This window comes from Chamaea fasciata, unplaced genomic scaffold (assembly GCF_029207755.1).
Source record: "Chamaea fasciata isolate MVZ Bird 193981 ecotype frontalis unplaced genomic scaffold, bChaFas1.0.hap1 SCAF_3, whole genome shotgun sequence".
NCBI lineage: Eukaryota > Metazoa > Chordata > Aves > Passeriformes > Sylviidae > Chamaea > Chamaea fasciata.
In genome coordinates this window covers 84,879,914-84,897,256 of record NW_027094088.1, presented here as the reverse complement: position 1 = coordinate 84,897,256, position 17,343 = coordinate 84,879,914, and the positions used below count along the sequence as shown (strand labels likewise).

The window sequence follows — 17,343 nt, the reverse complement described above, 5'->3', positions numbered from 1 at the left end:
TTCTACTTGGAGCTGTCTGGAGCTGGTAATGAGATTTTCTTCAAAAGCACTGGAATTACTTAATTATAAATGGGATTTATTGCAAATGAAAAAATGCCTTCCTCTTCTGTTGGAGAGAGTGCAGTATTCTAAAGATCTAGTCTCCATATAACTTCAGTTACTTTATGTGGTGAGGTGCTCACATCTTAACTCTAAACTACCTTGCTTGCTTCCTGGGAAGCAGCTATGTGCCCTTTTCTTGACATATACCATAGACATCTACTGATTTGGCAATGTTCCTGTAACTATTAGCTGATTGATTAGGATCTTTAATTAATTTTCAAATCTCTTAATTTAAAATGATAATGTCCACTCTTCATGATCAATTGTTCTAAAATCTAGTTTTAAAGCAAAATTATTTGTTGAGTCTATTGTAAAACAGTCTCCCCTTCCTGGGGGAAAGGGTGAGCATTAGCTCTGAAAAAATCATGTATTTGCAAGGTAGATACCTGTTTAGAAAAGCCAGCTGGAAAAATGCAGCAAATTACTTGGGAACATCAATTCTAATCCCACATGCGTATGTATAAACTCCTAACAACAAATTCTGAAAGAAAGCAAATTGAGTTCTGGCAAGAGTGGAACTTGCATTTACAAGAAACTGTTGAATTTTGTGTTTTCTTTTTACTTCAAGGCATTTTCCATGACTATTCCGAGGTGATGTTATGACTAAGATTAATTTCATGTAATACAGTGCAATAAGTTCTGGGAGGTTGGAACAGGACTTTCAGTTTTTATTGCAAGTTAGAGATTGGGGGCAAAATGTTTGTGATTTGGGACTGCGTTTTGTCTTAAGCACCTCTGAACAATTTTTTCCTCAGTTGTTTTTGAACTAAGAACACAAAAAAGTGCAGAAGCTACAGAACCTCAAGTTAATCAAAGTGATACTCTCTAAAAGTATACTGGGCAGTGTATCAGGAGGGAAAATGAACTCCCATGCAAGTGCTTATCTCTGAACAAAATTAATGTGGTCCTGAAAATGTGATGTTTGCCAGTTTATGCACAAGATTTTCATAAAGCCATGTTTGTGCTCAGGGTGGACGCAGATGCTGGCTGCAGCTCTGAGTGAGAGGGCTGAGGGAACTGAACTAGGTCTTCACACTCGTTGCCAGTTTCACACTGAAAACTCCCACAGTCTGTTCAGGAAGTTCCATAATTGAAGAGGAAGACCCAGATTATACTAAAGAAATAAAGTTGTAGAAGGCCAGGAAGTGCTTGTAAATAAATTATTGATTTAGTAGACTAATACGTAATTCTCTAAGTGGGATAGAAATTTTGTTTAAATTGATACAAACAAATTAATATTAATGAACAAGCTGTTGCCAAGAACCATTGCACAACCCATGCTCTTTGGTTTGCTTTTTTTTTTTGATGTAGGTAATTTTTCAGTTGCAAAAATAAAATGCATATTGATTAAATTACTATTTATATAGAATATTGGAAATGTGAGTAATCTCATACAAAACCTTTGGGGTTTCTAGATACTATATTTTCAGTAGATAGATTATGTTTTCATTTGCAGAAAATTGCTGTATAATTCATGTTCTCTATTTTAGCTTGTATTTGATGGTAAAGTATTGATGGTTTAATACATTTGATGGTAAAAAATATGCTGCCATGTGTTATTAAATACCACTTCAGTATTGTATTCCTTATTGACCTCAGACATACAATTAAGTCTTTAATACAGTGCTTATAATTAATGTACATTCTGTTACTGTCTTCATCATTTCCAGCCAAAATCTTTGCAAACAAAAGATTCTTTTGCACAGTAGTTTACTAAGGGCTGGAGAGTACTTATGGAAAGTTTGAAACACTCCTCTATATTTTGAGACTGCAGAATATCTAATGGGTTTCTGCTTCTGATGGTAATACTCAGGCTGATTCAGAAGTGTCAATTTCCTTTCTTCCCATCAAAATTTCCAATAATATTTTAGTGTGATATTGTTTGAGCCTGGTTTGGATGATTGATTTATTGGAAATCAAATTTTCAGTAGGCAGTTGAGTCTAATATAATTCCCAGTTATCCAGAGCACAAATTAAAATTATTTTAGTCACTAGTCTTGTCTGTGGCACCCATCCAGAATGAACATCTAAAAAAAAAAAAGTAACTGTCTGTATTATACATACAAATGATACATTGATGCATAGAAATGCTGGTGGATTTTTCAAATTATTTGTAAGGTAAAATAAGCTCTACCTTCATTTGGATCTTGCAGGTGCGCAGATTTGCTGAAGCATTCTTTTGCTTTGAGCATCCTAGGCAAGCTGCTCTTGCCTTTCAAGAACTACAGTGAGTAGCCTTTGGAATTCCACAGTATATAGCATGTAGTACTGTTACTTCATAGTTTATGTTGTGTAGAAGTAGGATTGCAAAAATACATAAGAGATTCAAGAGAAACTTTTGTTCCCAAATTAGATTTAAAGTACTGGAAGTCATATAAGAAGTGATTAAATAATCAAGATATTAATAGTTAATTAGTAGAAAAGCTTCTACTAAAATGAATTAAACTATTGGTAATTTTTATTAATGTAAAAATAAATAGTTCTGTTTTTTTCATGGAGGACTGCTTCCTTTTTTCAGTGCCCAGAGTCATCTACAGGTGTGTGCAGCTATCAAAAACATTTCCTTCTGCAGTTCTCTTCCACCCCTCCCTATTGAATGCAGTGAACTAGATGGAGATATGAACTCCTTGCCTATTATCTTTGAAGATCGGTATTTAGATTCAATTACTGAAGGTAAGCACACCTCATAGTACAATTTCCTCTTTGAAGAAAGGAGTAAAAATTATGTAAAACTTGAGGGTTTTTTAATAAATTTCTTGCTGGCTTTAAAGGATTGCATTTATTTGATAGGATATGGGATTTTAGCTTGAGTTTTGGGGATGTGTAAAATTCTATAATTGCTAGTGTGTTATAGTATCACTTTTCTGCATAACCTTATTGTAAACATACTTTCTCTTCCCCCTGCCCCCCCTTCTTTGACAGATTTGGATGTACCCTGGTTGGTAGCTCAGAATGTTCCAAGGGCAGAGTCCAATAAACTGGATAAATTTGAAGCTGAAGAAGGTTTCGTTGCTAGTTTTACTAGCCCAGAACTGAAAATAAGACCTCCTGGTGCCTCCGTCTTTTGGCAATCAGAAGCTGAAAAGATGCTAACAAAAACCTTCAAAGGGAAAAATGAAGATACAAATAAATCCAAAGCTAAGGTTGCAAAGCTCATAAAAACAATGAAATCTGAAAACACAAAGAAAGTCGTAAAACAGAACTCAAAGGACTCTGTGGTGTTAGTAGGATACAAATGTTTGATGAGCGCGGCACTGGAAAACGCCTGTAGAAGGTTAGATGGTGAGCCTTCATACAATGCTAACGAAGGGCTGGACCCTAGAGTAGGTGAAATTCCTTGTGATACAAAGGCCTGCATCAGGCAAGTAACTCGAACAGACCTTCCATTGTTGCCATATGATGAAATGGCTGTCAAGATTGAAGGTGACCAACCAGGTCCAAGTAGTCCTGTGCACTGTGAAAATGTGGCTATTTTTGATAGACTGACTATCTCCCAGACAGGTTCTGGAACTATTCAAGCAGACAGCGCTTTACAAGACAGAGGTACACTTGAAGGTTGTCATGGAGGTCAACCATCTTCCTCAGGAGTCAGGACAACTGAGGTCAAACCAAGCAGTAAGAGTCTTTATAAAGAGGAGAAAGAAGTGGCTCACACTGGATCATGGGCTCAGTTTCTTCAAGATGAAGTGCATGAAGAGATTTTGCTAACACCCAATATTCAGTCTTCAGAAACTGGAAATAAATTGAATTTGGGAGACCAGGAACACATGCTTGAAAAGGAAGAGGTCCATGAGAGAAATTGTCAGCATACCAATGACATCTTGACAAAAATGAAAAGCAATCCACCTGCTCTTTCAACAAAAGAAAATCAAATCTCTGCAAGTGGAGACATAACTAAATTACCAGATGTTAGTGTGACATATGCCTCTTCTAGATTTTCAGATTCAGGTGTAGAAAGTGAACCAAGTTCTTTTGCAACTCATCCCAACCCTGATCATGTTTTTGAAAATGTTCATGGACAAAGTGCACACAGTGGTGAGAGAGCATTTCCTCAGCCCTTACTAAAACCAGACTGTGCTATAAAAAACACAATCGAAAGCCATTGCACTGAGAGTACAAGTGCTGTAAGTGAAATACAGTCATCCCTGACATCCATAAATTCACTGCCTTCAGATGATGATGAGTTGTCACCTGATGAGAATTCAAAGTTATCCGTTGCACCTGAATGCCAGCTAAGTGACAGCAAAACAGTGTTGGATCTAGGAGCAATTGACTTGCCAAAATGTGATGATAGTAAAACATCAAACACCAATTTGCAGGAGCAGCTTGTGTATTCAGGGCGCTTGGATAGCAAAACTCTGTCTATACATTCCTCACTCTCAGGAAAAAAAGATCTGTTACATCTGGTTGTTTCAGATGAGGACACGCCTACTGATGTAGAAAGTTACAGCCCACAAACAGGCCCTGGCACAACCTGCAAGGACTCTCAGGACCTTGAAAGGCATCCTAGAGCTACAGAAGAAACAATTAAGTTGTGTTTGGAAACAACTTGTATGAGTGAGCCATCTGCTGTTACAGGTTCTTCTACTGTAAATGTAGCGGTTAAAAAAACAAACAAAGGAAAACATAATGAGCCTTTAGAATTAAAGGGCACAACTGAAGAACTGTCAGTAGCTGAAAGTGAAACTGGTACAGATAATCCTTCTCCAGCTGGTAGTGCTGACATAGTAAAGCAAGGGCTTGTTGAAAACTATTTTGGCTCTCGAAGCAGCACAGATATTTCGGACATTTGGCCTATGGACAATAGCAATCCTGTCAGCCCCCTAAAGGAAGCATATGAAAAACAAATTATTTGTTCTTCCCAACAAGATGAGGAAGAAGAGGAGGATCAAGAAATGATTGAAAATGGGTATTATGAAGAAACTGATTATAATATATTAGATGGAGCTTGCAGTGCTGACCAGGATCACAGCTTAGCAGAAGAGAGAGCCCTGAGATCTGAAATGATTGACAGTGGACACCTGCAAGACATAATGACTGTGCCCCCTGTCTGTACTCCTGGTTGTTTGTCTTTCCCTTCTTCTTTGAGAGACTCTCCCTGCAATGTTACCTCTTCTTCAAAGCATAAATCTGATGCAATTACACAACAGCCAGGCAGCATATCCTATAGCTCACCTTCAGCTGTTTCCTGGTATGAAAGCTCCCCAAAACCTCAAATGTTAGCGTAAGTGACTGTTTTAAAACAAGCTTTTTACTTTTAGAAATTATGTTAACATAAAAGAGAACGGGAAAAGAAGCATGGTTGGGCTGTAGAATGCCCCAGAACTGTGGCTTGTGGATTCTGCATGCCCAAGTAACAGCATGTTCTAGATGTTCAGATAAAAAGTGTGCTAAACTACTTCTATGAGTTATCTTGTAATTTCATGTGGTTTGAAAAACAAGCAAAACAGGATTTTTCTTTGTTGTGTTTAAAAAATAATCATTCAGCTGAAGAGTGATGTTGTAAAGGCTACTGAGCATAAAATGGTGTTTTATGAAATGGAAATCGTTAAAATAGCAAGCTTGGGAAAATATGCTTTGACTTTAAAAACAAAAATCCAAAAACACCGTGTAACTGGTTGTCCATCAGCTTAGCTAGGTGAAGTAAATGTGCAATGCAAGCTATGGTAATGGCCTTGTTTTTAAATCTTAACTTCAAATATCAAAAATGTAACACCTCAGAGACTGCAGTGCTCTAAATGGCACTGGCAGTTTGGATACCAGGAAAGCCAAATTTAGAGGAATGTCAGGGATCCCAGGTTGTACCTCTTCTTGCTGTAAACATAGGAGTTCCCCTGATAACCCCCTGCTGCTAAATGATCATGTGAAGCAGCAGCAGCTTATGTGTTGTATTTGAACTAAAATGTTGCTATGAGGGAACATTTAAAAGAGAGGTAGAAACAAACTCTGAGCAGGTGGAAGAGGTAAAAGACCAGATAGTTTGTGAAAAGCAGCTTGGGAACAGAAAGGAGTGAGCAGTCAGGTGGAGGAAAACCAGTTAGAAGTGGCCAGAAAAGTAGCTTCAGAAATATTGTACGGTGGGTACTGGTGTGGAATGGGAAGGATGAAGAGCAGAGATGACTCAGGCTGTTCTGTAACAATAAAAGTGAACTTGGAATAAAATCGAGGATTGGCAGTGGGAAAAGCAGAGTCTCCTGGAACATGAGATAACTGTGAAACCAGAGGGTATGATCTGCTCCATAAAGAACAACCCTTGGTGTGTTCAGGAAACATGCCTTGAGTACAAAATCAAGTAGCTTCTGTTGCAGAGTGATAAGAGCAGCTGTCAGCAGTGGTTTCTGTTCAGGCTGACTTCATTGAGGCCTGTTTCTGCCAGTTAGTGAGGAATGAGCTAAAGATAAAGCTGGGGAAACAGAGAACAAAAGGTAGAATGGGAGAGAGACAGTGAGCAGGCAGAAAATGATGGGGTATAGCCTGACACCATGAGGGATCATGCAGAACAGATGGATTAAGGAAGCATAAGAAAGCATAAAGCTTTACGTGCTGCAGGGAAACTGATATGAAATTAGGAAGACCATACATAAAAACTAAGGGAAGTGGAAGAGAGGGAGGAAGGAAGACAAGGAGCTTCTAGCATGTGAGGATCTCAGCAATTAAAAACTTTACAGTGTATGCCTTCATAGAATATGTAAAAGATCAGAAGTCTGAATCTGGCTGTTTCAGAAGCAAGTATCAGTTATTCAGCCTACCACAGGAACCTTATGGTGAGACATTACAGCACTGACTCCCAGCTCTCTTCTGATCTGAGAAATGGGTTTGGCAAGAAGTATCAAAATCTGTGAAAATCTTAACCTTGACTTCCGATTGGTTTTAATTTCTGTAAATTTTTTATTGCATGGAAACAAAGCTGTTGCTTGCTCAAGACCACAATGAACCCAGCATCTTCAGTGGTTTCAGAAATACTTGAGAGTTTGCAAAGACCGTTACAAGAGAGAATAGAGTAGAGGTTGAGATACGGTTTTTGTTACAGAGGAAAAGGGGCCGTAGGAATCTGCAGTAAAAATGTTCTGAGGAAATGGCTTATTTTGTGAAAATAGTAATTTGAGAAATGTATTTTCCTTCATATTAACTACATAGAACACAAAGCAAAATGACAGTAGAAAACTGTATCCTGGAAGATCCCACATTTATCTAGCAATAGTAAATATATAATAAGTATTTTTTTGTTCCAGTTTCCTGCAGGCTAAAGAAGAATTGAGGCAACTTAAACTTCCTGGATTTATGTATAGTGATGTTTTCAAACTGGCTTCTTCAATACCTTATTTCAGTATGGAAGACGATGAGTGTTCAGAAGAAGGAGTACATCTTATAGTCTGTGTCCATGGCCTAGATGGTATGCTGGCAAATGTGATACTGTACAAGAAAGCAGTTCAGATTACCAGTGAGATTTAGCTTGGGTCATTCAAACTCTGAACTGAACACATGAAGTAGGTTCACTGGAGGGAAATGGGAATCTGGCATTGTACTGCTACATTTGACAACATGTTCCATAAAATCTTTTAAATTAACAATTCTCTGTCTTTAATAAAACGCCCCTGCACATAAATCTGTTTAATGCCATAGTTCACATCAGGTGCATCTTTCAGGTTTTTATGTCATAAGGACTTTGTCCATGTTGTGGTAATAGAATGGAGTTACTGACAAAACTGTTTTCTTTAGAATTGCTGTGTTGTCAAGGAAAATGAAATACGTGTATATTGGTAGGAAAAAGAAATAATACCTGTAAAATGCAGTCAAGTGTTTATAAGGTTTTAAAAGGTTAAGTCACTGAATCACAGTGTGGTTGAGGGTGAAATGGATCACTGAAGATTGTCCCATTCAACTTCCTTGCTCAGAGCAGAGTCACCTACATCAGGTTGCCCAGGATGCAGACCAGTTGGGGTTTTGAATATTTCCAAGGAGGAAGATTCTACTGTGGTAGAAGTGATAAAATCTCTTTCTAATTGAAAGGGTTATAAAGTTTAAATGGCTTGAAAATATTCACCTGCTTTTAGTTCAAAGCATGTATGTGTATTGAGAAACAGTATTCCCTCTAGCTTTTGTGAGTTTGTGAGACACTTGTTAAACTAACAATGTAAGGAAACACAAGAGGGCAGTAGAATAGCATATTGGACTGCACCAACACTGCACAGGCACCTTCTTCATTTTTTAAATTCCTAAGTTAAAAAAAAATAAAATAACAGCATAGTTTTTCTTTCCTTATTTGGGCAAAAAGCAGCCTTTGTGAAGTACTTCTAAAAATAGGACTTGGAGGTATTCCCTCTTACTAGTGTAGATACTCACGCTATTGCATGTAGAAGCAGCACAAAAGTTAACTTGACCAAGAAGCCTGTTGTTAAAAAAACATGTATTTGAAGGCTTAAGAAAGTCCGCATAGTTAGAATTTTCTTATGAAATGGCGAGCTTATACAAGCTTTTTCCTATAAATGACAGATGTAAATAGAAATCCTGTTCTCTAATTAAGGCAGAAAGGCAACCCTTTCTTCAAAGGCATCCATGACTACTGACTGATGTGGAAAAATCTTCAGGATGCTAGCTAAACTAGCATTTGTTTTGGGCATCAAAGTATCTAAAAGTATCTATCTGCTGATAGTTCACTCTTCCTTTTCATTTTATGAAAACACTCCCTCATCACTGAATTCTTTAAGCTCTTTTTGAGTTCTTTAATTGGCTTTATCAAAATTAATTAGGTTTCCAAGAATGTAATATTCTCAGTGGTATGTATCAGTTGGATGCTGAGACAAAATCAAACATGACTTCCTACATCCTTGCTTTTTTAAAAGTGTTTGCATCAAATATCATTTTCATAAACCATTTTGTCACTTAATTTGACATTGTAGTTTATCTTTCAAAGTCTTACTGAATTTTAATTAGGGCTGAGAATATAATTAGCTGTGTTTAAATATAAAGCCAGAGATTCATTTCAGTATTCTGAATGCTTTTATTGCAAGTTAACTTTGCAGAATCTAACTCTTGATTGTTTTTCTTTCAAAGGTAACAGTGCAGATCTGAGATTAGTGAAGACTTACATTGAGCTAGGGCTGCCTGGAGGAAAGATTGAATTTCTTATGTCTGAAAGGAATCAGGTATTTGCCAACTAAAAAAGAATTTTTGTAAAGCTATGAACAGTGTAAACCTTCAGACATGTTTATTTAATGACACAACTGTGTTTACCACATTTTGTATATTTTTATTGTATTCTCATGGAATCCATTATTTGATCTGAGGCTTGTGTCAAAGTAATTACAAAATCTTGTATGGTATTGAAAGTGAATATTTTAAGGGGCAACATCTGTTACTACCAATTTGTAGTGTGCACTGTGTCTCCTAAGTTCTCATCATAACCAGTTTGGATTGTGGATAAAATATGCTCAGTACTAGTGGTAAAAATGGTAATAGTGAAAACTGGTGTGGCAAGAAGGGAGATGTGTTATTTCAGAGGATCTGAGAAATACAAAATTTCTCTCACTTGTTCTTTTGTCAGCATACTGCAAGATCTACATAACACTGAACAAATACCAAATTACCTCGTGTTAAACTTTTGTGAATTTTATTATTTTCTGATGAAGTAAACTAGCCAAAGCACAAAAGACCAATTTTTACTTTTTGTCTGTGTGAATGTGTGTATTACATTTTGTATTAGACATACTTCAGAGATGAACTAGAACACAGTCTTATCAGTGGCTGAAACAAAAGCTTAATTTAGTGCACTGGCATCTTTCTGGCAGTAGCTGCTAGGATGCTTTGTAAAACAGGCTGGTTAGGCACCAAGCCAGGCTTTCTCTTCTCTAGCCCTATAGTTTGTGTCTGTCAGCAACTGTGAGACTTTCTGATTTGTGGATTCCACTGACACCACTGAGCCTAATAGCTGCTGACAACCTCTTCTCCTTAATGTTGGCTGATTGTTTTTGAATGTTTTTACTTCTCTATCCATAGCATACAGTTGAGATTAATTCTATGCTTCATATACATTAGTAATTCAGTTGCAAACAAGGAAATTGAAATAATTTACCTTACAGCTTGTTTTGGAAAAAATACTCAATAATCATTCCTCATTGACTGCTTCAGTTAATCATGTATTTTATAAGCAAGTACAAATTCTCCCTCAGGAGGCAGCTGAAGAGACTTAGTCCATTTATTATTTCTTATAATTAGATGTGAAACAGTTTCTGTTCATCCATGATACCATTCCCGGCCCACTTGAAACTTCTTGTCATTTAAAATTGAATGATCAGAAAATCCCCTAGACAGGGGATTTAAGATGCTTTTGCACTACAGACTGACAAAATGTTATATTGCTATTTTCTTTCCTTGCTTTCCTAACATAGCTGATTATATGCAACACAGATGTGTAGATTATTGTTTGCATATACAGTTAGGGCTGGTTTTCTCTGTGTGACTTTGATTTGCATTTCTTGCCATTTTATCACCCAGGCATGCAGTAGTATAAGATTCTTCTGAAATTCTGGTTGGTTCTAGATTTGACTACACTGTATATTTAGTTTTGTCCACAATCTGATATTTCATCTCCTTCTTTCCTTTCCCAGATCATTTCCCAATATGTTGAACACTACAGATTTTAGCACAGATCCTTTGGAACTTGGATTGAAAAGTTCTAGGCAGGCTTTGCCTATCTCATAATTTCTTGCTGCTGATAATTGGAGAGAATCAGCTATGAACTGGGGATAAGGCCTTAAGAATTTTGTTTGTTTGTTTGTTTGATTTTGAATAATGAGTATTACTGTAGAGTGCTGTTGCAGTAATTGTCTCACCTCTATTTCACTGGAAGTGTGATATAATTCTGAATATGCAGTTTGGTCTTCTGTTTCACTACAGATAATCTTGAGTGTAGAGAACAGCTTAGAAGGAAGGCTGGGTGTGTAATGTTAAGATTTGTTTTGGTGTTTTAGAAGAAAGTAGTCTTACAGTAAAATATGTATCACTTTATTCCATGTTACAAGAAAATGACATGAAAAATTTATAATAACTAGCTGTAGTGTTTGTATTCAGAGTTAATATCAATGCTTTTATTTGTGTGCTGTTGATAGAAACACCAGGGAGTAAGAATTCAGACTGAATGCAGAATGTATATTGCTGCATTAGAAAATACAGTTATTATTTTTTATTTCTTTTATTTTACAGAATGATACCTTTGCTGATTTTGATTCCATGACAGATCGTCTTTTAGATGAAATTATACAGTATATACAAATTTATAATCTACCCCTTTCAAAAATCAGGTAATATCTGTTCTATACTATTTACAGAAATAAACTTAAAACTAGAGCCCTGGGTTGTTTTAAACTGTGATGCTCAGGAGCAGGCCAAAAGAAAGATGGGATAAAGCAGTTTGGGACAGGGGAGGAGTAGGGGAAAGGAGGACAATGGAGAGAGAGGGAATTGCCAGATGGGAGAAGACTGAACAATGTTGTAAGCTCATCTGTTGGTGGTTTATGGGCAGAAGTTAAGCATTACATTTAAGGAATTGCTCCCCTATGCTTCCACAAATTCTGCATAATAGAGTTCTGCAGAAAAACTGATAGTATTTTGAGAAGGAACCTGTAATAGCACTGTGCCAGGAACTTAGCTTCCTTCCGATTGTATAGTCCCTTCACTAAGTATGACATGGCAGACTGTTTGTCTTGTCACTCCTACAGGGCACTTTCATCTTACCTGTGATGTTGAAGGGCAGCTGCATGAAAATATTTCATTAGTTTTTATGTTTTCTGGTTGTTTCATCTGCTAAAGAACATGTTTTACATCTTATTAGAGGGCTTACCACAGTCTGTGCATTCCTGTTTTCTTTTACGTTTACTTCCAGGGAATGCCCGTTGCATTTATTTTCTCAAAGTAGGGTGCACCATATGGGCAGACTTCCTCACTAACTCAGCAGTGTTAGCTCATCAATAGATGAAAGGAGCTAATTCAAGCCTGACTTCATCCATTTGTTTAGGCATCCTCAAATTACACATCCAGGTTTTTTTACTTGCTAGTCACATGTGTTTCTGACAAGTCTCTGCATTCACATGTGTTTGGTAGGCCTTGTTCAGCTGGAGGAAACATCTAAAACATTTAAACATAATCTCACTATTTAAACAAATGTTTCTGTTTTGAGATAGGCAAGATTTGACATGCTTAATTTTGTCTAAACTGTTGATTTAAAAATTAAAAAGGCACTGTGTGATCATATTTTTGTTTCACAGACTATATAGTAGCACCCTTGGTATGGGAGAGAAGAGTTGTGTAACCCACCAGGATCTTCTCTCCCATGCTACTGTCTGAAGGCTGCAATGAGCAAACCCACCCACTTATCTTCTCATTGTTTATACCTGAGAACCGAACTCTTGTATGCTTCTCTCATAAGACTTACAAATTGTAAATAGTTTTCACTTTTATTTGTTTCTCATCACTTGAAAAAAAAAAAAAAAAACCTATGAATTTTTATTTTAGTTTCCTTTTTAAAGTGTATACTTGTCTTGGGCCCTACTGAACCAGAAGTATTCATTTCTCAACTTAAGCTTTTCTTATGAGAAAGTTAAATCTGCCAACAAATCCACTGTTCTCTGGCAGCTACATGAGAGAGCTGTCAGAAAGACATGTGCCTCTATGCAAGGCCTTGAAGGGATAATCAAGACAACCTGGGAAAGTACTGCTGAGAAGTCATCTGCTCAAGAAGCCAGCGCTTTCCTGCCTCATTTTGGTTATGCCACTGTAGAAAACAGCCCTTGTAGTAATCTGTGGTGTCCTGAATGATGCTGGTTTCTCCTCATAAAATATCCCCATCTCCTAAAGGAAGTGTTCTCTCTACAAGTGCTGCTCCATAACCCAGTCAAAATAGACATCAGTATCCAGATCTATGATGATGTATGGCAAAGAAAGCCAACATCCTAAGATGGTTGGATTCTGTCTTGCTTAAGCCGTTGGATATCAGCATCCCAGGGCTTCAGTATAAGGACAATAGTGTTCATGGTGGCAGTTTCAGCTTCCTTGGCCTTGGGTCTGGATAGATTAATTTCATATTTCTATATTTCTAGTTGGCACATACGCTCTTTCGTTTCCCATTTATTCTTTTTCCCCTCCCATTCTCTGTTATCCCTAATGCCAGCTTTTTCTCCTGAGTTACACAACTGTGCTCCTGCTGTGACCATTAACAGACCATTGGGGACCTCTGCCATATGATACCTGTACCTACAGTCTTCCACACTGCACTTCATTCTGCTGATACACAGTTCAGGCCACACAGAATAACTACTTGTCATTAATAGAAACTGTAGTGAAACTAAAACAACTTGAGACCCGACTTGGCACTTCACTGGCAGATGATTGTTGTCACAGCTTAAACAAATCAAAATCAGGTCAGGTCCAATATAAGTCCAGAGATGTTATGAGATTCTGCCCTTTATTTGGATAAATGCAGAGTCTCATGCTCTCAAATAAGGGTAAAATCCTGCTTACTGTGCTACATTTCTGTCCTGAGAAAAGACACTCCCTGTACCACTGGAATAGCGTCAGCTTCAGTAAACATTTTTGGTACTTGTAGAGCTAATACCAGTTATTGCAGCAATTCACTATCTAACACATTCATTCATCTCTGAACAAAATCTTTGTGCTCACAAGCAGCACGCAGCAAACATGAGCTGGAAGCTTGATTCAAAACAAATGCAATTTGCCTTATAAAAGAACTGTTCAGTAAAGAATCACAGGAGGCTTTTGGTTGAGGAGACATCTGGAGGTCATTTGGACCAGTCATATGAATGCCACCATCAAAGTTAATGCAACTTTGAAACGTGTCAAACTGCTCAGTCATACCCATTCAAGTTTTGAGTATCTGTGAGGATGGAAGCTCTCCCAGGTAACCAGGCAGCTGGGGAATAAACCACCTGCTCTTATTATGGAGTTTCAGAAACCATTTTGCGCATGTCAGGTCTTAGGTAAATTTCTGATGACTTGTATTGGACTTTGACCTCAGGTAGATTAATCAGCTTGTCATTCTCTTCCCTAAGTAACATTGGCTCATAGAAACAAACAAAAGTTTTTAATCCTATGCAAACATTAAAACATCTGTTTGTTGTTTCAGCACCTCATTGATTATGAATCTTGATGGATTTTTCTTCCTTCCATGAATTTTTAAAATTGGACAGGATTTTTGTTTATTGGCATAGAATAATGAGTTTTTGCTGTGTCTGATTTACTATCATGATCTGAATTGGTAGACCTGTATCATAAAGCAGGTATAAAAACTATAATTCTAATAACTTCAATGTGTTAATGATATATTCAGAAGATTGTAATATTGCCACCTAGTGTTCATTGCTTTTGCAGAGCATCCCATGAGTAGGATGGATTACATTCTTGTCTTACACTTTCAAAAATCCTATTTGAAGGATTTTCCTTTTCCTCCCCTGTTTGATTTGAGCAAATTTTTAAACCTTTCTCTATTAAAAAAAAAAAAATTAAGACTTATTATGTGTTCACCTAAGCATCTGAGTTGGACCACAACTTATTACTGTAACCTTTATTATATTTCTAAGACTTTTCAAATTAAGTGCAAGTGTTTAATCTTTGAGGTACATTCACATAGCTGATTGTGAGCTCCCAGTTTTCCTCAAAATGGATCTTTCATGTTTCTGAAGTTTTGGATAGGTATGCCTGTACTCTTAGGGAAGATAGAATTGATAGATGGATTGCTGCGTTTTCACAGAAAATGCCCTTTGTTATGGTACCATATAAAAGTTTGTCATCCTCTTATGACGTTAATTAAATACTGTCTGAACTGCAGGAGAACTGTCGAGAGAGTATCTCTGCTAATGTTGAGATCTTCTTTAGAAAACAGTCTGTTTTACTCAAAAGCAGTTACATCATACAGATCATCTTCAGGATCAACTCAGTTTCTGTGGGCATTTACTTGTTCTTAAAGAAGTCTGTGGTTTTGTTGTTCTTGTGTGGATTTCATGATGTCCTCCAAGGGAACAGCTTTAAATTTTAGTATTCAAGAAAGCAGCTCACTGTTTTGTTTTGCAAATCCAGTGCTGTTGTGCTGACACCACAGAGGATACATAATCTTTTATTTTAAAATTAGTTAGGCAAATATAGCAAGCTCAAGCAAAGAATTTCTCATACAAATAATATTGGAAATCTAGTAGTAAAAGCGACTGAGAAGAATATACGTACATGCTTAAACTATGTATTAATAATGAATAAAAAAATTCTTCTGTCATAGAAATGCATAATTATTTTGGAGTTGATGAGTTCAGGGTGGTTCTGCCATTCTAGAACCAATTGTTTGAATTTTTAAATTTACCTTTAAATAGATATTTTCCCAAGGCAGCGATTCTTGCTTGGGAAGCATTTAAACAGTCACGTAATCTTTTACTAATCCGTATTTTACACAGATGTTACAGGAAGCTTTGTCTTAGCCACTTTTGTTGATGAATGTAGTGATAGAGAGCAAACAGGAAGGATGATCCTAGAAGTATAATAATGTAGCACATATGTGATCCAGCAATGATAGTTCTACTGTACATATTTTTGGATGGTTTTCTGTTTTCACCATATTCTAGGGCTGCATCTGTAATGCAGGAAGGCACTTTTTCCTTCTGATTTTGTGAGTCTGGTCCCTACTGTATACTGTTTAAGTCAGTGCCTAGTCTGGTGTGGTCCTTACCTCAGCAGGCATCCGTAAGCATAATAACTGGAATTGCTTAATTTCGTAATGTCCGTTTGAAAGAAATGCTTTATATAGGCTTGCATATATGACAGTAAGCACCTCATATTAAGTAATATTTATCCTTAGATACAAGAAGCTAAAGAGTCACATTTGTCATTCCCTTAAATTGCTTAACCAGGGAAACACCTAAAAGTAATATTGTCCTGACAGAGACACATTCTTCAATTGCTTGCTCAAGCTGATAATCGCTTCTTTTGGTCAATCTGCTAAGCAGATCTGAGATGTTGCTTCTGTTTTTAAATAATCAGGTTCAGTTAAGTAATGGTGTTCCCCTCTATTAGGACTATCTTTGAAATCTGTCTCCACTCAATTGTTGCAGGAATGCTCATACATTTATCATATTGAGTGCCATCACATGCCGAAGTAATGATGTTTTCAGTCATGCATGGCTCATAAAATATTTTCTTAATAGTTGGTGCTAAGAGAAATGAACCCAGAAATAATCTGGTGTTTGGGTGGTAGACGCTGGTGGAAGGATAGTTTGGTTTTGTTAGCTTTTCCAAAGCTAACAAAGAGCAAGATTTTCAAAAATGCTGTATAAAATATTTCTGGAGGAGATCAAACATGTTTGTAATGAGTTTATGCAGCTGGAGAGATACGGACAAGCTATGCCTCCTGTATGACATAAAATACAGGTCTGAATGGAAAGCTTTCATTAATTTTTTCCTATGCTCTTCTAGCATTTCATGACACCAGTTTTCTTTTTCTCTGTTAAAAGAAAAAAAAAATCCTGCCATAAAATTCCATGTTATATTGTTTTTTTCTTTTTAAACAGCTTTATTGGACACTCACTGGGTAATTTAATAATCCGTTCAGTGCTCACAAGACATCGATTTAAGTATTACCTCAACAAACTTCATACCTTCCTGTCTCTGTCTGGACCACATCTTGGTACCCTCTACAACAGCAGTGCTCTTGTTAATACAGGTGAAGTATTATTCTCAGAAGTATTATTCTCAGTTTAGGGGAAATCTTGTATTTGAACTGCACTTAGCAATTTCATGTGGGGTGCACATTTCTGCATTACTGTGATTTTGAGAAACTGCATATTTCATAAGCAGAGAGAAGGATTATAAAAATAAAGTATCAATAAAAGGATGTGCAAGAGGTGATTGGCGTAAGTATTTTCCAGTATGTTTGGTTCAGATTTTTTGTTACAGCATAAATAAACCCCAATTTTAATCTGTTGAACTCAATTTATTATAAACTGAATTTGAATATACCTAATCTGCCAAACAATTAGATAAGATACATTAAAATAATTCTGAACTGTTGGTGTTTTTTCTCTCTCAAAAATGCCTTACAACCTGCAGTGTGTTTCGATGTGAATAGTGAGGGAGGCAAGATTTTCTGAAAAGTCAGTTAGCCACCTATTATTATTATTATTATTGACTAATAAAGAGAATATAGCACCATAGAAAACATTCTACTATGGTATCCCTGTGAGAAAATTC

General features: G+C 36.7%; 1 protein-coding gene and 1 long non-coding RNA gene across 5 annotated transcripts in view; one reads left to right on the top strand and one right to left on the bottom strand.

Annotated features, from left to right (window-relative positions):
• The window catches only part of LOC136287209 (uncharacterized), a 29,106-nt gene that overhangs the window by 2,455 nt on the left and 9,308 nt on the right, over positions 1–17,343 (bottom strand). Inside the window, exon 4 of one of the 3 annotated variants that reach the window (XR_010720097.1) lies at positions 1,537–2,129. The exons of the other annotated variants lie outside the window; for them this stretch is intronic. This is a non-coding gene — a long non-coding RNA (uncharacterized lncRNA). Of the gene's footprint in view, positions 1–1,536; positions 2,130–17,343 lie in introns of those variants that run through there. 3 annotated transcript variants of the gene reach the window in all.
• The window catches only part of FAM135A (family with sequence similarity 135 member A), a 66,258-nt gene that overhangs the window by 43,039 nt on the left and 5,876 nt on the right, over positions 1–17,343 (top strand). For both annotated transcript variants that reach the window (XM_066179715.1, XM_066179714.1), the window contains 7 exons: positions 2,256–2,329; positions 2,621–2,775; positions 3,025–5,326; positions 7,335–7,495; positions 9,157–9,248; positions 11,305–11,402; positions 16,665–16,816. In XM_066179715.1, coding sequence (XP_066035812.1) covers positions 2,256–2,329; positions 2,621–2,775; positions 3,025–5,326; positions 7,335–7,495; positions 9,157–9,248; positions 11,305–11,402; positions 16,665–16,816 — 3,034 coding nt within the window. The remainder of the gene's footprint in view (positions 1–2,255; positions 2,330–2,620; positions 2,776–3,024; positions 5,327–7,334; positions 7,496–9,156; positions 9,249–11,304; positions 11,403–16,664; positions 16,817–17,343) is intronic.